Source organism: Sebastes fasciatus, chromosome 10 (genome assembly GCF_043250625.1).
Source record: "Sebastes fasciatus isolate fSebFas1 chromosome 10, fSebFas1.pri, whole genome shotgun sequence".
NCBI classification, from domain to species: Eukaryota; Metazoa; Chordata; class Actinopteri; order Perciformes; family Sebastidae; genus Sebastes; species Sebastes fasciatus.
In genome coordinates, this window is record NC_133804.1 from 20,703,238 (window position 1) to 20,723,317 (window position 20,080).

The 20,080-nt window shown below is 42.4% G+C and overlaps 4 protein-coding genes and 1 pseudogene across 16 annotated transcripts in view; 1 reads left to right on the forward strand and 4 right to left on the reverse strand.

Moving 5' to 3' along the window:
• Positions 1-20,080, reverse strand: part of LOC141775507 (protocadherin alpha-C2-like) — a 213,456-nt gene that overhangs the window by 55,461 nt on the left and 137,915 nt on the right. Inside the window, exon 1 of one of the 12 annotated variants that reach the window (XM_074648947.1) lies at positions 17,457-19,980. The exons of 9 other annotated variants lie outside the window; for them this stretch is intronic. In XM_074648947.1, coding sequence (XP_074505048.1) covers positions 17,457-19,835 — 2,379 coding nt within the window. In that variant the 5' untranslated portion in view covers positions 19,836-19,980. Of the gene's footprint in view, positions 1-688; positions 3,065-14,007; positions 16,512-17,456; positions 19,981-20,080 lie in introns of those variants that run through there. 2 more of the 12 variants (XM_074648946.1, XM_074648951.1) reach the window with 2 other exon arrangements.
• Positions 1-20,080, forward strand: part of LOC141775515 (fibroblast growth factor 18-like) — a 305,178-nt gene that overhangs the window by 20,700 nt on the left and 264,398 nt on the right. The gene's annotated exons all lie outside the window — the stretch shown is intronic.
• On the reverse strand, positions 3,101-6,010 carry LOC141775867 (protocadherin alpha-5 pseudogene; annotated as a pseudogene).
• LOC141775868 (protocadherin alpha-8-like) lies at positions 7,420-9,813 on the reverse strand. The gene has a single exon (XM_074649611.1). The coding sequence runs from the start codon at positions 9,811-9,813 to the stop codon at positions 7,420-7,422; it is 2,394 nt and encodes a 797-aa protein (XP_074505712.1).
• On the reverse strand, positions 10,586-12,968 carry LOC141775869 (protocadherin alpha-3-like). The gene is made up of 2 exons (XM_074649612.1): positions 10,820-12,968; positions 10,586-10,603 (listed from the first exon to the last, which is right to left on the reverse strand). Exons 1-2 carry the CDS (start codon positions 12,755-12,757, stop codon positions 10,586-10,588), a joined length of 1,956 nt encoding a protein of 651 aa, XP_074505713.1. The 5' UTR covers positions 12,758-12,968.

Below are 20,080 nucleotides of genomic sequence, written 5' to 3' on the forward strand. Positions count from 1 at the left end.
AGAGGAGGAGTCTGTGGAAAAAGGAGCCACACGAATATTGTGGTCTCGAGCGACACCAACTGTTATTTTCATGCTAATAAATCAGGACTTGAAGATTATTAAATGTAGCCTGCTATTTCAGTGGAAAATTATATAAAACCTCGTTCACAACAAAAACACAGTTTCCGGTGCGTAAGTAAAAACTATTGTGTGTCACCAGGGCAACACATATTAAAGAAGTAGTCTGCTTTTGAAATAATATAAAAGTGAGGCCGCCTTTTTTCGTGTGCGCAAAATCACCATTCAGATTTCAGCACCATGGACAGCGTCCCTGCTGGTCAGCAGTGTGACAGAGATCTAACTTGACCAATTACTTCTCAGCTCAAAGTACTATTAATCAGCAACTGTTTCGAAAAAATACCCACATAAATTACCCAACATCCAGAAAGTGAATGGCTTTTTTTCGGGGAAAAATAAATAAATAAATAAATAACTATCATCAGGTAATTGCCGATTTGCATGTATATCCCCTAGAGTACTACTTTGTATCAAGTTGTTTTCACAGCCATACATCAAATATATATCACGAAAAGTCAGCAAATGTTGAAACTATTCAAAATCGGATAATTTGATAACCTAACACGTCTTTCAGAAATGGAATGGCATTATCATCAGAGAGAAATTTAGTCTCGAGTTACAAACAACTCACCTTGTCTTTGTTGGGTAAAGTCTGAGTTCTGGTAAAAGTGTCTCCTCCGTTAATACTGATCAGTTCACCATCAACAGGTGGATACGGTGCGGGGAAAACCACTACGTCACTCTTCAGTGTGTCTGAGCTGAAACACACGTCATACTGCTGAGTAGATTTGGAGTAAGACCAGCTCCCGTCAGGGTGGGTGGTGATCATTGGGGCGCTGTACCTGCTGAAACTGCCGTCTGTCCTGTGGCATTTGACAGCTATTAAACTGATGAGGCTCAGCAGAAAGATCACTGACACCGACACAATGGCGATCAGCAGATACAGGTTTAAATCAGAGAAGCTGTCCTCCTTTATGGGCACATGTCTGAATTGAGTCTGGATGTCAGCTGTGCTTTCAACCACCACCACATCAATAGACACAGTAGCTGACAGGGAGGGTTCTCCGTTATCAGAAACCAACACCACCAAGGGGTGAGTTTTCAGGTCATTGTCACTCATTCTCCTCTTAGTCCTGATTTCTCCGGTGCTGGTTCCGATCCGGAAGAGATTGTTTCCTTTGGGCTCAGAGAGGTGATAAGAAAGCAGCGCGTTGTATCCAGAGTCTGCGTCTACAGCCCTGATCTTTGCCACAAAGTATCCCGCTTCAGCAGAATAGGGGATGCTCTCACTGTTAACGGAGCCGTGCTCAGAATAGGGCGCCAGAATATTTGGATTATTGTCGTTTTCATCCAGGATTAAAACGTTCACAGTCACGTTGCTGCTGAGCGGAGGAACACCAGAGTCTGTGGCCTGAACTTTAAACTGAAACGTGTTTAACTCCTCATAGTTAAAAGACTGCAGGCTGACTATATCTCCAGTCTCTGAGTTGATGTTTACAACCGAAGTTATAGGAATACTTTTGGAATCACCTTCCACTGAGTATGTTACTCTCGCGTTTTCATTTAAATCAGAATCGACTGCAGTTATCGTACAGATACGAGCTCCAACGGGACTATTTTCTTTCACATAAACATGAATCACGGGTTCAAGGAAACGAGGCGCGTTATCATTGACATCAGATACTTTAACAGTAATAACGCTGGTGCTGGATAGAGGCGGGGTCCCTTCATCAGCAGCTGTAATCGTGACGCTATAAGAGGAGTATCCTTCTCTATCAAGAGGTCCATCTACAACTAAAGAGTAATAATTCTTATAATTGGACGTCAGCTTAAAAGGTGCAGAACCAATAAGTGCACAGCGAGACTGACCGTTTTTGCCTCCATCTTTATCAGTCACCGTCACTAAAGCGACAACGCTTCCTATATCAGCGTCTTCTTTAACGGGGTTCATGAGTGACGTCACCACAATTTCTGGGGCATTGTCGTTCACATCGACTACCTCCACCAGCAGCTTTCCATTTGTACTCCGAGGCGAAAACCCATGGTCTGATGCTTGAATATGAATTTCATATGCTGCCTGTGCTTCGAAATCCAAACTACCCTTTACTGTGATCTCCCCAGTTTCTGCATTAATGGAAAACATATCTGCAGGGTTGAAGTTTCCACGCTTGACAAAAGAGTACGTGAGCCTCCCATTGTCCCCTTCGTCTAAATCTGTGGCACTCAGTTGAATCACTAATGATCCAGATGGTGCATTTTCATTCACCCGTGCCTTGTAAAGGGTTTTACTAAATGATGGCGTGTTATCATTAACATCCAGAACATTTACATGTATGCTTAAGGTTCCGGTTTTAGGAGGCTTTCCTCCATCTACAGCGGTCAGAGATAGCTTAATGACTGCTTGTTTTTCACGATCCAAAGCTTTCAGCAGCACCAATTCAGCAGACACACTATGTCCTCCACCGCTTTGCACATCCAGGGAGAAATATTCATTTGGACTCAGCCTGTACGTCTTTACTGAATTGCTCCCAGTGTCTGCATCAAGAGCCAGTGGAAGCAAAAAGTGTTCCCCCGTAGGTGATAATTCAGATATGTTTAGTGAATATGACGTCTCAACGAAGGTTGGTGCGTTGTCATTTAAATCAACAATAACCAATTCAATGCGGTGGAGCACCATAGGATTACTCAGTATAGCCTCTAAGTTTAGCGTGCATTTTACCGTGTTTGGACAAAGCTCCTCGCGGTCTATTCGCTCATTAACATAAAGATCCCCCGTTTTAAAATTCGCCTCGAAATATTTCTTACTGTACCCAGACACGATATTCAGATTCCTCGTTTGCAGGTCTCGGACGTTGACGTTTAAATCCTTTGCGAGATTCCCCACCACAGTCCCTTTGTCCACCTCCTCGGAAACGGAGTAGGATATCTGAGCAGCACACCAGTCAGATAAAAACAACATGAACAGCCAGCAGAGTATTCCGTGATTATTCCTTCCACCACCCATCGCTGCTTTCAAAAGAAAGTGACGCGACACAAACTATATTCATCCATAAAACGCCACCCGATCGGCCAGCGTTTTTAATCCCGTCCACTCCGGTCCTCTCCGTTTCATCGCCACTTGTGTTCCTCTCACAAAGACACTCATAGTGTGCTGACGCACCACTCGGAAAGGAGGAGACTGAAAACACCGAGCTCACAAAAACATGTGGTCATCAGCGACCCCGCGCGGTACAACTTAGATATGAAGATGCTTTCAAAAATAGAGTTGCACTCCCTGCATGTCTCATACTACAACACGTGTGATACATTATATACCCTTAGGTTTTAAAGGGAGACTAAAAGTTTTACTTTAACCGGTTGTGTAAAGAGGAAAAGATCAGGCTAAATAGTCACAGATTACTGCAGAAAAATTACAGAACAATCTGAAATTATTTTAACCCATGGAAAAATATACCAAAACTTGTTGAAAACATACTGTATAATGAGTTCAAAGGCATCAACAATATTTTCCATAGATAGGTTAATAACAACTGCCAACAGTACCGCCACGGTCTACTATTTGAAGATAGTTCAGCTTGTAAGAAGCCACTTGTTTTTCAAGCATAAAGAATTCATGAATTGACAGCATAAGAAACTGAAAGCATGAGTGATAGCATAATTCACGCCAGTGTTTTTGGATTGTGAGCCCAGGAGGACAAAGAAGACACCAGTATGTTTTCAGCACCACGGAGAGCGCTCTACAAACCTACTTGCAGGATGTGTCCACTATTTTACAACCTAATACAAGGCTGTTATCTGTTTAAATGCAAATTTGTACAAATGTTTTCATGATTGGGTCATTCTTAATTGGGAATTTCTGAGATTTTGTAAACTTTGCAAGTCATGTATGCGACAGTAAGGAGAGAGGAGTGAAAGGCTTCAAACAACTCACCTTGTCTTTGTTGGGTAAAGTCTGAGTTCTGGTAAAAGTGTCTCCTCCGTTAATACTGATCAGTTCACCATCTACAGGTGGATACGGTGCGGGGAAAACCACTACGTCACTCTTCAGTGTGTCTGAGCTGAAACACACGTCATACTGCTGAGTAGATTTGGAGTAAGACCAGCTCCCGTCAGGGTGGGTGGTGATCATTGGGGCGCTGTACCTGCTGAAACTGCCGTCTGTCCTGTGGCATTTGACAGCTATTAAACTGATGAGACTCAACAGAAAGATCACTGACACCGACACAATGGCGATCAGCAGATACAGGTTTAAATCAGAGAAGCTCTCCTCCTTTATGGGCACATGTCTGAACGGAGTCTGGATATCAGCTGTGCTTTCAACGACCACCACATCAATAGACACAGTAGCTGACAGGGAGGGTTCTCCGTTATCAGAAACCAACACCACCAAGGGGTGAGTTTTCAGGTCATTGTCACTCATTCTCCTCTTAGTCCTGATTTCTCCGGTGCTGGTTCCGATCCGGAAGAGGTTGTTTCCTTTGGGCTCAGAGAGGTGATAAGAAAGCAGCGCGTTGTATCCAGAGTCTGCGTCTACAGCCCTGATCTTTGCCACAAAGTATCCCGCTTCAGCAGAATAGGGGATGCTCTCACTGTTAACGGAGCCGTGCTCAGAATAGGGCGCCAGAATATTTGGATTATTGTCGTTTTCATCCAGGATTAAAACGTTCACAGTCACGTTGCTGCTGAGCGGAGGAACACCAGAGTCTGTGGCCTGAACTTTAAACTGGAACGTGTTTAACTCCTCATAGTTAAAAGACTGCAGGCTGACTATATCTCCAGTCTCTGAGTTGATGTTTAAAACTGATGATATTGGAATATTTTTGGGATAACTATCTAACAACTTGTAAGTCAGTTTTGCATTGCTGTCCAGATCAGGATCAAATGCATTTATTGTAGAAATAATGGAGCCTGTTGGACTATTTTCTTTCACATAAACATTAACAACAGGCTCCATAAATCGAGGTGCGTTATCATTGACATCAGAAACATGAACAGTAATGACCCTGATACTAGACAGAGGTGGACTTCCCTCATCTGTGGCTGTAATAGTGACATTGTAAAGAGAAGTGTTTTCTCTGTCCAGTGGTCCATCTACTACTAATGAATAGTCATTTTTGTAGTTAGACTTCAGTTTAAACGGAACAGACCCAACTACCTTACAGTTAGTTACACCATTGTTTCCTCCATCTTTATCACTCACTGTTACCAAGGCAACTATTGTTCCCAGTTCTGCGTCTTCTTTTACTGGGGTCATGAGTGACGTCACAGATATTTCTGGGTCATTGTCATTCACATCAATTATCTCTATCAGCAGTTTAGCATGCGCACTACGAGGAGAGGTGCCCTGATCCATTGCTTGAACTCTAACCTCATAAGCAGGCGTCTCTTCATAATCTAATGTCCCCTTCACAGTTATTTCTCCTGTTTCTGAGTTTAGATTAAAAATATTTGATGGATCAATATTTCCTCTTTTTATAAATGAATACAGGATCTTACTGTTCATGCCTTCGTCTAAATCTGTTGCGTTCATCTTAATTATCACTGTTCCGTGTGCAGCATTTTCACGCACACGTACTTTATAAAGCGATTTGCTGAAAATTGGTGAATTATCATTCGCATCTACTACATTTACATTGATCTGTAATGTACCCGATCTAGGAGGTTTTCCTCCATCCACAGCGGTCAGGATAAGTTTAATAACCGGCTGTTTCTCTCTGTCTAAAGCTTTCTGCAACACTAACTCAGCAGACACTCCGTGTTCTCCGCCGCTCTGCACATCAAGCGAGAAATATTCGTTTTGGCTCAGCTTGTAGCTCTTCACTGAGTTACTGCCTGTGTCTGCGTCTACTGCTATTGGGAGAAGATATTGTTCTCCCGGTGACATTGATTCTGAGATGTTTAACGAAAATGACTGTTCAATAAATTCTGGCGAGTTATCATTTATGTCTAAAACACTGACCTCAATGCGGTGAACATTCATTGGATTGCTCAAAACAGCCTGTATTCTCAGAGAGCATTGTGCCGTGTTCGGACAAAGCTCCTCTCTGTTTATCCTTTCATCAACAAAGATGTTCCCGGTCCGCAAATTCACGTCAAAATATTTCTTACTGTAACTCGAAACAATACGTAGATCCCTGTTTTCTAGGTCTTGTACATTCAAGTTTAAATCCTTTGCGATATTCCCCACCACGGTGCCTTTGTTCGCCTCCTCGGAAATGGAGTAGGATAACTGCGAAGCAGACCAGTCACAAAGACACAGCAGCGCAACAATATGAATCCAGGCACATCCCTCGTTTCCCATCGTTGCACATTTAACACTGAATCTCTCTTCTCGTGTATTTCCAGTGTATTTATATATCCTTCTTTAACGCGATTCCACAGCAGCAGTAGCAGCAGCCCTTCTCCCCACAGCACGATCCCGTGTCTCTCTATAAACTGACGGCCAATGACGGTTTCAGGTTTCCCGTGCAGGGAGGAGTTTTACACATATTGTAACAATAATATCTGTGGTCTCCAGCGACATCATGTGGTAACTGACAGATATGTCAACATAAATGTGAGTAACAGAAATTCCAATGTGTTGCAGTATTATAAAAGCTGTGTTATATGAATAGTTTGCACAGATTGGCTTCATCGCATAGAAACACAAATCAAAAGTTATTTTTTATGACATATAATCATGCCCATTTTCAAATGTAAATCTGGAAACTTAAGGAGCTATTCAAGGGTACAGTAGAGTCCTGGTGGTGTAGTGCATCCACAAAAAAAGCTCAATTTGAGGGAATTTCAGGCAACATTAACTATTCATGTAGAATAATTACGTAATTAGCATTATTAACAAGTCAACCAACATATCTCTTAAAGAATACAAATGTAATACTGTCATTGTTTTTACTAAAACAATGTAGATGGTTTAACAATAGAAGGATCCAGAGAGTTAGAATGCAACGATTGCGCAGACTAATTTCAGCACCACGGACAGCGCTGTACATTCAGGCTATAAACTGAATAGATCCAGTGTGCTGATCAGCTGTTTAGAGCCGACATTATCAAACAATCCTGTTTTCAAAGGCTGCCATCGAAGGACCTTAAAACATAAAAACATGAGTATGGGTGCTCTTTCTTCGAGGTGTTGCAAAATTTGTAGTTGTCTGAATTCCATCACTGATGTGAATTTCTGTGTTATTATCTACAATGTATGCTCACATGAACAGTTTGTGAAGTCTCTCAACAGGAGAGCTATTATCACTACTTTTATTACTTTGTTTTCAGGTTCTGTTAACTTTTGCATGCAGAATAACAACAAAAGCTTATAGCAAAAAATGTCAATAACAGCAATTGTAAACTGAAAGCACTTCATTATTACTGAAGAACACATACCTTGTCTTTGTTGGGTAAAGTCTGAGTTCTGGTAAAAGTGTCTCCTCCGTTAATACTGACCAGTTCACCATCTACAGGTGGATATGGTGCGGGGAAAACCACTACGTCACTCTTCAGTGTGTCTGAGCTGAAACACACGTCATACTGCTGAGTAGATTTGGAGTAAGACCAGCTCCCGTCAGGGTGGGTGGTGATCATTGGGGCGCTGTACCTGCTGAAACTGCCGTCTGTCCTGTGGCATTTGACAGCTATCAAACTGATGAGGCTCAGCAGAAAGATCACTGACACCGACACAATGCCGATCAGCAGATACAGGTTTAAATCAGAGAACTTCTCCTCCTTTATGGGCACATGTCTGAACTGAGTCTGGATGTCAGCTGTGCTTTCAACCACCACCACATCAATAGACACAGTAGCTGACAGGGAGGGTTCTCCGTTATCAGAAACCAACACCACCAAGGGGTGAGTTTTCAGGTCATTGTCACTCATTCTCCTCTTAGTCCTGATTTCTCCGGTGCTGGTTCCGATCCGGAAGAGGTTGTTTCCTTTGGGCTCAGAGAGGTGATAAGAAAGCAGCGCGTTGTATCCAGAGTCTGTGTCTACAGCCCTGATCTTTGCCACAAAGTATCCCGCTTCAGCAGAATAGGGGATGCTCTCACTGTTAACGGAGCCGTGCTCAGAATAGGGCGCCAGAATTGTTGGATTATTGTCGTTTTCATCCAGGATTAAAACGTTCACAGTCACATTGCTGCTGAGCGGAGGAACACCAGAGTCTGTGGCCTGAACTTTAAACTGAAACGTGCTTAACTCCTCATAATTAAAAGACTGCAGACTGACTATATCCCCAGTCTCTGAGTTGATATTCAAAACTGTTGAAATTGGAAAACTTTTTGGATAATTATCCATTAATGAATAAGTCAATTTAGCATTTTCATTTGCATCTGCATCCTGTGCAGTTGTTCTTGCTATAATATCTCCCACTTTACTATTCTCCTTCACATAAATATTTATGTTGGCTTCTGGGAAATGAGGTGCGTTGTCATTAATATCAGAAATTTGCACAGTGATTACAGCAGTGCTAGAAAGAGGCGGACTACCTTCATCTGTAGCAGTGATGCTTACATTGTACTGTGACACAATCTCTCTGTCAAGGAGACCATCAACTATTAGAGAGTAATAGTTTTTGTAGTTTGACTTTAATGAAAAAGGGACTGAGTTTTTGATTTTACAAGTGGTAAGGCCATTTTGCCCTCCATCTTTATCAGTCACAGTCACCAATGCAACAACGGTTCCAATTTCAGCATTTTCCTTTACTGGACTCATTAGTGAAGTTATAGAGATTTCTGGTGCATTGTCATTGACATCGACAACCTCTACCAGCACTTTAGAATAACCAGTGCGAGGGGATGCACCCTGGTCTGTTGCTTGTACTCGTAATTCATATGCATTACTTTCCTCATAATCCAAATTAGCCTTCACAATGATTTCACCACTCTCAGGACTGACAATGAATTTTTCAGGAGAGTTCACATTTCCTCTTTTCATTAAAGAATATGTGATGTCTGAATGTGGACCTTCGTCTAAGTCAGTTGCATTTAGCTTCAATATTGTTGTACCTATGGGTGCATTTTCGCTGACTCTTACTTTATAAAGCGGCTTGCTAAAGGAAGGCGTGTTATCATTAACATCTATCACATTCACAAGAAGCTGCATAGTGCCAGACCTTGCAGGTTTTCCTCCGTCTACAGCAGTTAATGTTAATCTAATAGTGGGTTGTTTCTCTCGGTCTAAAGCTTTCTGCAGCACCAACTCAGCGGACGCACCGTCTCCTCCGCTGCTCACATCTATGGAGAAATGCTCGTTCGGGCTTAACTTGTATGTTTTCACTGAACTACTGCCCGTGTCTGCATCCTGAGCTATTGGGAGCGGATACCTCTCTCCCGTTGAGGACGACTCGGAGATATTAAACACATGGATTTGCTCCAGGAATGATGGTGTGTTATCGTTGATGTCAAGAATGCTGACCTCAATGCGATAAATATTCATAGGATGGCTCAATAGCCCCTCTATATTTAGGGAACACTTGGGTAAATTTGGACAAAGCTCTTCTCGGTCTATCCTCTCGTTAACAACCAAAGCTCCTGTTCTCAAATTAGCCTCGAAATATTTCTTACTGTATCCCGATACAATCCGAAATCCCCGCTCCTCCAGTTGCTGTGTCTGAATATTTAAATCCTTAGCGAGATTCCCCACCACTGTGCCTTTGTCCACCTCCTCGGAAACGGAGTAGGAAATCTGAGCTGCAGACCAGCCGGATAAACAAAGAAGAATGGCGCACAACACCAACACGGCCTCTCTACGCTGTTGACGACTCATCCTTCTTTTTTGTTTAGATGAGAAATCCAAGCAAATAAACGTCATTCATCCACAAAAACGGGGAAATATCCACAAGACAGCCAAGCGCTCTTCATTTAGGAACCATCTTTCAAGACGAAAGTGGTTTACTAACCCAGCCCCTACGAAACGGACAGGCTGATTCACCGACAGCGGAGGAGGAGTTTTACGTCATTAATGTACACGATTGGATGTGTGGTCTCGGGCGACATCTTGCGTTCCTTTGATAGACCATAGTGGATTCTTTACAAACTACATCCCATGAGTTAATGGTGTTTCTTAAAGGATATACCAGAAATGTATGATCGGATTCCGTGAAACGTTATGTTTGTTTTGTCACAAAGACAAAATATAAGAACAGAGAAAGAAGCCAAGTTGTTGGAAAGTAAATTAATCAGGGAAGGATGATATAACTGGAAAGAGGGACAATAATACATCGATGAGTGTAAAGTGAAAAAAAGTGACAATTAAATTAATAATATACACATATAATAGTGTGCTCCCAGCACCGAAAAACAAACCAGCAAAACAACACGTTTTACAAACCAGATAATCATTTTGGACAGAACCCTTCATTTCATTCCTCCATATTTTACCAGTTTATGTTTTTGTTGCTAAAGGTCTAAGCCCGTATAATTCTAAAATGTTTTGCAACTTTATAGAAAAAACATCAACGATGTTTATTTCATTTTTTTTCCAGACCCACCGACAAGCTATGGCACAAGTAATACCAGTTAGCCATAAGTACATGAATTCAAGCATGTTCCAACGACTGAGGCACGCAGAGAGATATCAGCACCATGGAGAGCGCTTTTCCCATTTAAGCACTACATAAAAACGGTAGATGTAAACAATCTAGCAGACTGTTTATATTGCTAAAGTGTTGATAATAACACACGGAACAACATTTCCCTTCACTTAAAGCAGCTAAGCCTATGAAAGACAAAATATGCACTGATTGATAGTGTTCGCTCTTTATGGCTCTTACCTTGTCTTTGTTGGGTAAAGTCTGAGTTCTGGTAAAAGTGTCTCCTCCGTTAATACTGATCAGCTCACCATCTACAGGTGGATACGGTGCGGGGAAAACCACTACGTCACTCTTCAGTGTGTCTGAGCTGAAACACACGTCATACTGCTGAGTAGATTTGGAGTAAGACCAGCTCCCGTCAGGGTGGGTGGTGATCATTGGGGCGCTGTACCTGCTGAAACTGCCGTCTGTCCTGTGGCATTTGACAGCTATTAAACTGACGAGGCTCAGCAGAAAGATCACCGACACCGACACAATGGCGATCAGCAGATACAGGTTTAAATCAGAGAAGCTCTCCTCCTTTATGGGCATATGTCTGAACGGAGTCTGGATGTCAGCTGTGCTTTCAACCACCACCACATCAATAGACACAGTAGCTGACAGGGAGGGTTCTCCGTTATCAGAAACCAACACCACCAAGGGGTGAGTTTTCAGGTCATTGTCACTCATTCTCCTCTTAGTCCTGATTTCTCCGGTGCTGGTTCCGATCCGGAAGAGGTTGTTTCCTTTGGGCTCAGAGAGGTGATAAGAAAGCAGCGCGTTGTATCCAGAGTCTGCGTCTACAGCCCTGATCTTTGCCACAAAGTATCCCGCTTCAGCAGAATAGGGGATGCTCTCACTGTTAACGGAGCCGTGCTCAGAATAGGGCGCCAGAATATTTGGATTATTGTCGTTTTCATCCAGGATTAAAACGTTCACAGTCACGTTGCTGCTGAGCGGAGGAACACCAGAGTCTGTGGCCTGAACTTTGAACTGAAACGTTTTTAACTCCTCATAGTTAAAAGACTGCAGGCTGACTATATCTCCAGTCTCCGAGTTGATGTTCACCATTGTAGACACGGGGACTGAGTTACTGTTACTGTCTAAAAATGAATATCTAACCTGGCCATTCTTATCAATGTCAGCATCAGATGCAGATACGGTTTTAATAATTACCCCAACTTTACTGTTTTCTTTCACATAAACATGAACCTCTGGTTCTGAGAAACGAGGCGAGTTGTCATTGACATCAGAAACATGAACAGTAATAACACTAGTGTTAGAGAGAGGAGGAGTCCCTTCATCGGTAGCTGATATGATGACGTTGTAGTTGGAGGTAATTTCTCTGTCAAGGGCTCCGTCAACTACTAGAGAATAATAATTTTTGTAGTTTGTCTCTAGTTTAAAGGGAACCTGATTTAAGATTTTACATTTAACTTCGCCGTTTTTGCCACCATCGTGGTCCAAAAATGACACAAGTGCTATAGCAGTACCCAAATCAGCGTCTTCTTTCACTGTGTTTAACAATGACGTCACTGTGATTTCAGGGGCATTGTCATTGACATCAATTACTTCTACCAGCACTTTACAGTGAGCAGACATCGGTGGCTGAGCTTTATCATTTGCTTCTGCACGGATTTCAAAGGCTTTATTTTCCTCATAGTCGATTTTAGCCTTGACCGTTATTGCACCTGTTATGGGGTCAATATCAAAAATCTCTAATATACGATCCTGCCCTTTACTTCTTAATGAATACACTATGTCACCGTTTGTCCCCTCGTCTGCGTCGGTTGCATTTAGTGTAATCACAGTTGTCCCGATTGGCGTGTTCTCAAATATACGAGTTTTGTACAAGGGATTACTAAACACTGGGGGATTATCATTTATGTCTAAAACGTGAATAATGACCTGAGACGTGCCAGATCTCGGTGGAGTCCCTCCATCTACAGCAGTCACGGTGAGATGTATCACAGGCTGTTTCTCTCGATCAAGCGTTTTCTGTAACACTAACTCTGCAGACACGCTTTCTCCTCCTTTGATTGTAGCGAGAGAGAAATATTCATTTGGTGTTAATTTAAACGAATTAACCGTATTTTTACCCACATCTGCATCGATGGCCTCCGACAAAGCGAATTTCATTCCAGGCAGAGTATTCTCTGCTATGTCTACAGTTTGAGACTTTTCCGTGAATACCGGGTCGTTGTCGTTAACATCTAGTATATTTATTTCTAAGCGGTATAGCTTTAATGGGCTGTTTATCACGGCTTCTACACTGACTGTGCATTTTGGTGCCTTCGCGCAGAGCTCCTCCCGGTCTATTCTCTCATTCACAAAGAGACCACCAGTCTTTACATTTACCTCGAAATATTTTTTTTTTGATCCAGTAACAATCTGAAACATACGAGATTCCAAATCCTGAAGGCTGAGGTTTAGATCCTTGGCGATATTTCCTACAGAAGTCCCCGGATTCAATTCCTCGGACACGGAATACGAGAGCTGCCCAGTCTCCGCTTCCCAGCAACACTCCAGTAGCACAAGCACCAGACACCAAACAATAGACGTCCTCATCGGTGCAGGCATTATTCCATAAGGTGATTTAAACGCACATCCAAATGCAAGGAAAACCCGTCACGAATTTTAGAACTATGAAAAAATACAGCTGTAGACTGCGTCAAATATGCCTACATATTGTACAAATGAATACAACCGATCTTCCCTCTGTCCTCTCGCTCTCTCTTTGTGACAAAGCCTGGAGAAGCCACATCGTCATCTAAAACCGGGAGGAGCTGAAACTACTACACAGGAACTCTCAATGTTACGGTCTATAGTGTCACCACGTGGAGATCTACCACAATTACATTCATATTATTTGTATTGAAAAGCAAATTATATTTCCAAGAGAGGCTAAATGTTTTCACAGGCTTTTTTTATGTGCGTAAAAATGCAACTGAAATGCTACCGAATGAAAAAATGCTTATCCGGTAATTTAAGTTTACAAAATGATGCGAGAAAAGCATTCTACAGTCAGACACAACACCGTATCCAGCATAATAGGCCTTTCTCACAGCAGGCATTTGACTTGCCATAGAAAGAAAATCACAGGTGATAATAGTAACACTAACGACGGCTCTGTTATATTCAAGTGTTCCAGTGAGTCAACATGCGCAATACCAGGAACCTGAAATCAAAGCAGCTAAATGGAACTCAGCCATCATTTATCATATACTATATAAAACCAAATCAAGGTTTTCAAAATTCAAAGACACGAGCAGAGAGCCACACATTTCTAAAGTTGACGTTTTGAAACTGTGACATTATGAGTTCTTCGTGGATTTGAGAATGTATAAGAGAAAAAAAAGAGATTAAAATCGGTTCCATTTTTTTCTTACCTTGTCTTTGCTGGGTAAAGTCTGAGTTCTGGTAAAAGTGTCTCCTCCGTTAATACTGATCAGCTCACCGTCTACAGGTGGATACGGTGCGGGGAAAACCACTACGTCACTCTTCAGTGTGTCTGAGCTGAAACACACGTCATACTGCTGAGTAGATTTGGAGTAAGACCAGCTCCCGTCAGGGTGGGTAGTGATCATTGGGGCGCTGTACCTGCTGAAACTGCCGTCTGTCCTGTGGCATTTGACAGCTATTAGACTGACGAGGCTCAGCAGAAAGATCACTGACACCGACACAATGGCGATCAGCAGATACAGGTTCAAATCAGAGAAGCTCTCCTCCTTTATGGGCACATGTCTGAACTGAGTCTGGATGTCAGCTGTGCTTTCAACCACCACCACATCAATAGACACAGTAGCTGACAGGGAGGGTTCTCCGTTATCAGAAACCAACACCACCAAGGGGTGAGTTTTCAGGTCATTGTCACTCATCCTCCTCTTAGTCCTGATTTCTCCGGTGCTGGTTCCGATCCGGAAGAGGTTGTTTCCTTTGGGCTCAGAGAGGTGATAAGAAAGCAGCGCGTTGTATCCAGAGTCTGCGTCTACAGCCCTGATCTTTGCCACAAAGTATCCCGCTTCAGCAGAATAGGGGATGCTCTCACTGTTAACGGAGCCGTGCTCAGAATAGGGGGCGAGAATATTTGGATTATTGTCGTTTTCATCCAGGATTAAAACGTTCACAGTCACGTTGCTGCTGAGCGGAGGAACACCAGAGTCTGTGGCCTGAACTTTAAACTGAAACGTATTTAACTCCTCATAGTTAAAAGATTGCAGGCTGACTATATCTCCAGTCTCTGAGTTGATGTTCACCATTGAAGCTATCTGTGTGGTCTTCGGAGAGCTGTTCATTAAGTGATACGTTGCTTTTGCGTTTTCATTCAAATCTGAATCTAATGTCGTCAGTATGTGAATAGTAGTTCCAATCGGGCTATTCTCTTTCACATAAACATTAATCAGCTGTTCCAGGAATTTAGGAGGATTGTCATTAACATCAGAAACTTGAACAGTTATGACACTTGTGCTCGACAGAGCGGGAGTTCCTTCATCTGTAGCTGTGATTGACACATTAAACTGGGAAACACTCTCTCTGTCAAGAGTCCCGTCAACCAACAAAGAATAGTAGTTTTTATAGTTTGATTTTAATTTAAATGGCACGGAACCTGTAATCTTACAGTTCGTCTGACCATTTTTCCCTCCATCTTTATCAGTGATAGTCACCATTGCAACAGCTGTGCCTATTTCAGCGTCCTCTTTCACTGGACTCATGAGTGATGAAACCGAGATTTCTGGAGCATTATCATTGACATCAATAACTTCCACTAAAACCTTGCTATGTGCACTGCGAGGAGGATTGCCTTTATCTCGTGCTTGAACACGAATCTCGTATGCTTGATGTTCCTCATAATCAATTTTGCCTTTCACAGTAATTTCTCCAGTATTATCATTCAGGGCAAATGTGTCATCAGGATTTAAACGCCCCCCTTCTGTGAAAGAGTAAACAACTTCACCATTAACACTGTCATCTAAATCAGTAGCTGTCAGTGTCAATAACGTTGTTCCAATATTTGCATTTTCAACAACTTGGACCTTGTAAAGAGATTTACTGAACAAGGGTGAATTGTCATTTACATCCAGCACATTAACTTGTATCTGTAAAGTCCCCGTTTTGGGAGGTTTTCCTCCGTCTATCGCAGTCAGTGTGAGTTCAATAACAGCCTGTTTTTCTCTATCTAAAGCTTTCTGCAGCACCAGCTCAGCAGACACACTCTGGTCACCGATGCTCTGTATATCCAAAGAGAAATGATCATTTGGGCTCAATTTATAAGTCTTCACTGAGTTAGCTCCTACGTCTGCGTCATGAGCTGTCGGCAGTGGATGCCTTTCTCCGACATATGAAGATTCAGACATATCTATTGTAGTTATCTCTTCCAGAAAAGACGGGGCATTATCATTAATATCATTAACAACAACTTCAATGCGATGAAGGCTGCGAGGGTTGCTCAGTATGGCCTCTATATTTAAAGAGCACTTTACTGTATTAGAACAAAGCTCCTCCCGATCTATCCTCTCGCTAACGAAAAGTACTCCAGATTCATGATTTATGTCAAAATACCGTTTGTTATACCCCGAGGTAATCTGAAGACCCGCGGAATGGAGTTGCTGTACATTGAGATTTAAATCCTTAGCGAGGTTTCCCACCGCTGTCCCTTTGTCCACCTCCTCTGAAACGGAATAGGATATCTGAGCCGCGGACCAGCCGCAGAGACAAAGCAGAGTGAAAAACAGACCCCCGATATGATCCCATTGTTCCCGAGCAGCCATCGCTGTTAAGGCAAAAGCAACAAATCCTGGTTTCTTCCTGTTTGGCCTCTCTACGAAAAGAGTAAAATAGTGTTTTTTAATTATCCATTCTCGCTTAGGGTCCTCTCTCTCTGCTGGGCTCCACTCATCTGAACGCTATCTCCACAAAGCACTACCAGTTGATGACGTTTTCTTCTCTGTCATAAATAGAGGAGGAGTGTCTGAACGTTGAACACAATAATTTATCATGGTCTCTGGCGACATCGTGCGACACTTTTGTATACAGAAAGACGGCCCAAAACAAAAGTGCTTATGCTTATTATAAGGTACAGTAAACGGTATGAATGAGAAAATCAATGCTGAGTCAACTACTAAATGTATGTGTTGATTTTGGAAGACTTGAGCTCAACGGGTATACTGTTCATAGAACAATAGTGATCTGTGAAATGTAATATAATAAATTAGTATCGTTATTCATTGACATGATATTTATTTATGAAGTTATTTTGAACGCCCTTTGTCTCTATTCAGTTACACGGAATATAATTTGCAAAATCAGCACCACGGACAGCAACCAGATCTCAAGGAAGAGACTTGTTCAGCACCATGGACAGCGGCCCAAAACAGCTTTAATACATGTCTTGCCATTGCTCAAGTGACTGCAGAGTACTGTATCCAACACACCGTAAAATACCATGGAACTATATCAACTGTGTTGTTCTGAAATTGCTCTTAGACAATCAAAACCATTGTCGACATAGTTAGCATTCATTAAATCACCTGACAACTTTGTAATTCGTAACACAGCACCATCAAACCAGTGAAAAGAGAAATACGTGTCAGCGTTATGCCCTCATTTCAAGATCTTAGTAATGGTACAAAAATAGTTATAAGCAACTGCAAATACTATTTATTTGTAGGTAAAGTCAAGGAACAATTAAAAATAAATGCGAATGCTTTAATGCTTTTTGAACAAACACTTCAATCATGGTCAGGGGCATGACTGTACTTTTTTCAACATATTAGTATATCTGTATATAACAAAAGTTACGCACATTATGTTACCCAAAAGTATTAAAACTACGGCTTACCTTGTCTTTGTTTGGTAAAGTCTGAGTTCTGGTAAAAGTGTCTCCTCCGTTAATACTGATCAGTTCACCATCTACAGGTGGAAACGGTGCCGGGAAAACCACTACGTCACTCTTCAGCGTGTCTGAGCTGAAACACACGTCATACTGCTGAGTAGATTTGGAGTAGGACCAGCTCCCGTCAGGGTGGGTGGTGATCATTGGGGCGCTGTACCTGCTGAAACTGCCGTCTGTCCTGTGGCATTTGACAGCTATTAAACTGATGAGACTCAACAGAAAGATCACTGACACCGACACAATGGCGATCAGCAGATACAGGTTTAAATCAGAGAAGCTCTCCTCCTTTATGGGCACATGTCTGAACTGAGTCTGGATGTCAGCTGTGCTTTCAACCACCACCACATCAATAGACACAGTAGCTGACAGGGAGGGTTCTCCGTTATCAGAAACCAACACCACCAAGGGGTGAGTTTTCAGGTCATTGTCACTCATTCTCCTCTTAGTCCTGATTTCTCCGGTGCTGGTTCCGATCCGGAAGAGGTTGTTTCCTTTGGGCTCAGAGAGGTGATAAGAAAGCAGCGCGTTGTATCCAGAGTCTGCGTCTACAGCCCTGATCTTTGCCACAAAGTATCCCGCTTCAGCAGAATAGGGGATGCTCTCACTGTTAACGGAGCCGTGCTCAGAATAGGGCGCCAGAATATTTGGATTATTGTCGTTTTCATCCAGGATTAAAACGTTCACAGTCACGTTGCTGCTGAGCGGAGGAACACCAGAGTCTGTGGCCTGAACTTTAAACTGAAACGTGTTTAACTCCTCAAAGTTAAAAGACTGCAGGCTGACTATATCTCCAGTCTCTGAGTTGATGTTCACCATTGAAGCTATCTGTGTGGTCTTCGGAGAGCTGTTCATTAAGTGATACGTTGCTTTTGCGTTTTCATTCAAATCTGAATCTAATGTCGTCAGTTTATGAATAGTTGTTCCAATCGGGCTATTCTCTTTCACATAAACATTAATCAGCTGTTCCAGGAATCGAGGAGGATTATCATTAACATCCGAAACTTGAACAGTTATGACACTTGTGCTCGACAGAGCGGGAGTTCCTTCATCTGTAGCTGTGATTGAGACATTAAACTGGGAAACACTCTCTCTGTCAAGAGGCCCGTCAACCAACAGAGAATAATAGTTTTTATAGTTTGATTTTAATTTAAATGGCACAGAACCTGTAATCTTACAGTTCGTCTGACCATTTTTCCCTCCATCTTTATCAGTGATAGTCACCATTGCAATGGCTGTGCCTATTTCAGCGTCCTCTTTCACTGGACTCATGAGTGATGAAACCGAGATTTCTGGAGCATTGTCATTGACATCAATAACTTCCACTAAAACCTTGCTATGCGCACTGCGAGGAGGATTGCCTTTATCTCGTGCTTGAACACGAATCTCGTACGCTTGATGTTCCTCATAATCAATTTTGCCTTTCACAGTAATTTCTCCAGTATTATCATTCAGGGCAAATTTATCATCAGGATTTAAACGCCCCCTTTCTGTGAAAGAGTAAACAACTTCACCATTAACACTGTCATCTAAATCAGTAGCTGTCAGTATCAATAACGCTGTGCCAATATCTGCATTTTCAACAACTTGGACCTTGTAAAGAGATTTACTGAACAACGGTGAATTGTCATTTACATCCAGCACATTAACTTGTATCTGTAAAGTCCCCGTTTTGGGAGGTTTTCCTCCGTCTATCGCAGTCAGTGTGAGTTCAATAACAGCCTGTTTTTCTCGATCTAATGCTTTCTGCAGCACCAGCTCAGCAGACACACTCTGGTCACCGATGCTCTGTATATCCAAAGAGAAATGATCATTCGGGTTCAATTTATAAGTCTTCACTGAGTTAGCTCCTACGTCTGCGTCATGAGCTGTCGGCAGTGGATGCCTTTCTCCGACATAAGAAGATTCATACATATCAATCGTGCTTATTTCCTCCATAAACGACGGGGCATTGTCATTAATATCATTAACAACAACTTCAATGCGATGAAGGCTGCGAGGGTTGCTCAGTATGGCCTCTATATTTAAAGAGCACTTTACCGTATTAGGACAAAGCTCCTCCCGATCTATCCTCTCGCTAACGAAAAGTACTCCAGATTCATGATTTATGTCAAAATACCGTTTGTTATACCCCGAGGTAATCTGAAGACCCGCGGACTGGAGTTGCTGCACATTGAGATTTAAATCCTTAGCGAGGTTTCCCACCGCTGTCCCTTTGTCCACCTCCTCTGAAACGGAATAGGATATCTGAGCCGCGGACCAGCCGCAGAGACAAAGCAGAGTGAAAAACAGACCCCCGATATTATCCCATTGTTCCCGAGCAGCCATCGCTGTTTAGGCAAAAGCAACAAATCCTGGTTTCTTCCTGTTTGGCCTCTCCACGAAAAGAGTAAAATAGTTTTTTTTAATTATCCATTCTCGCTTAGGGTCCTCTCTCTCTGCTGGGCTCCACTCATCTGAACGCTATCTCCACAAAGCATTACCAGTTGATGACGTTTTCTTCTCTGTCATAAATAGAGGAGGAGTGTCTGAACGTTGAACACAATAATTTATCATGGTCTCTGGCGACATCG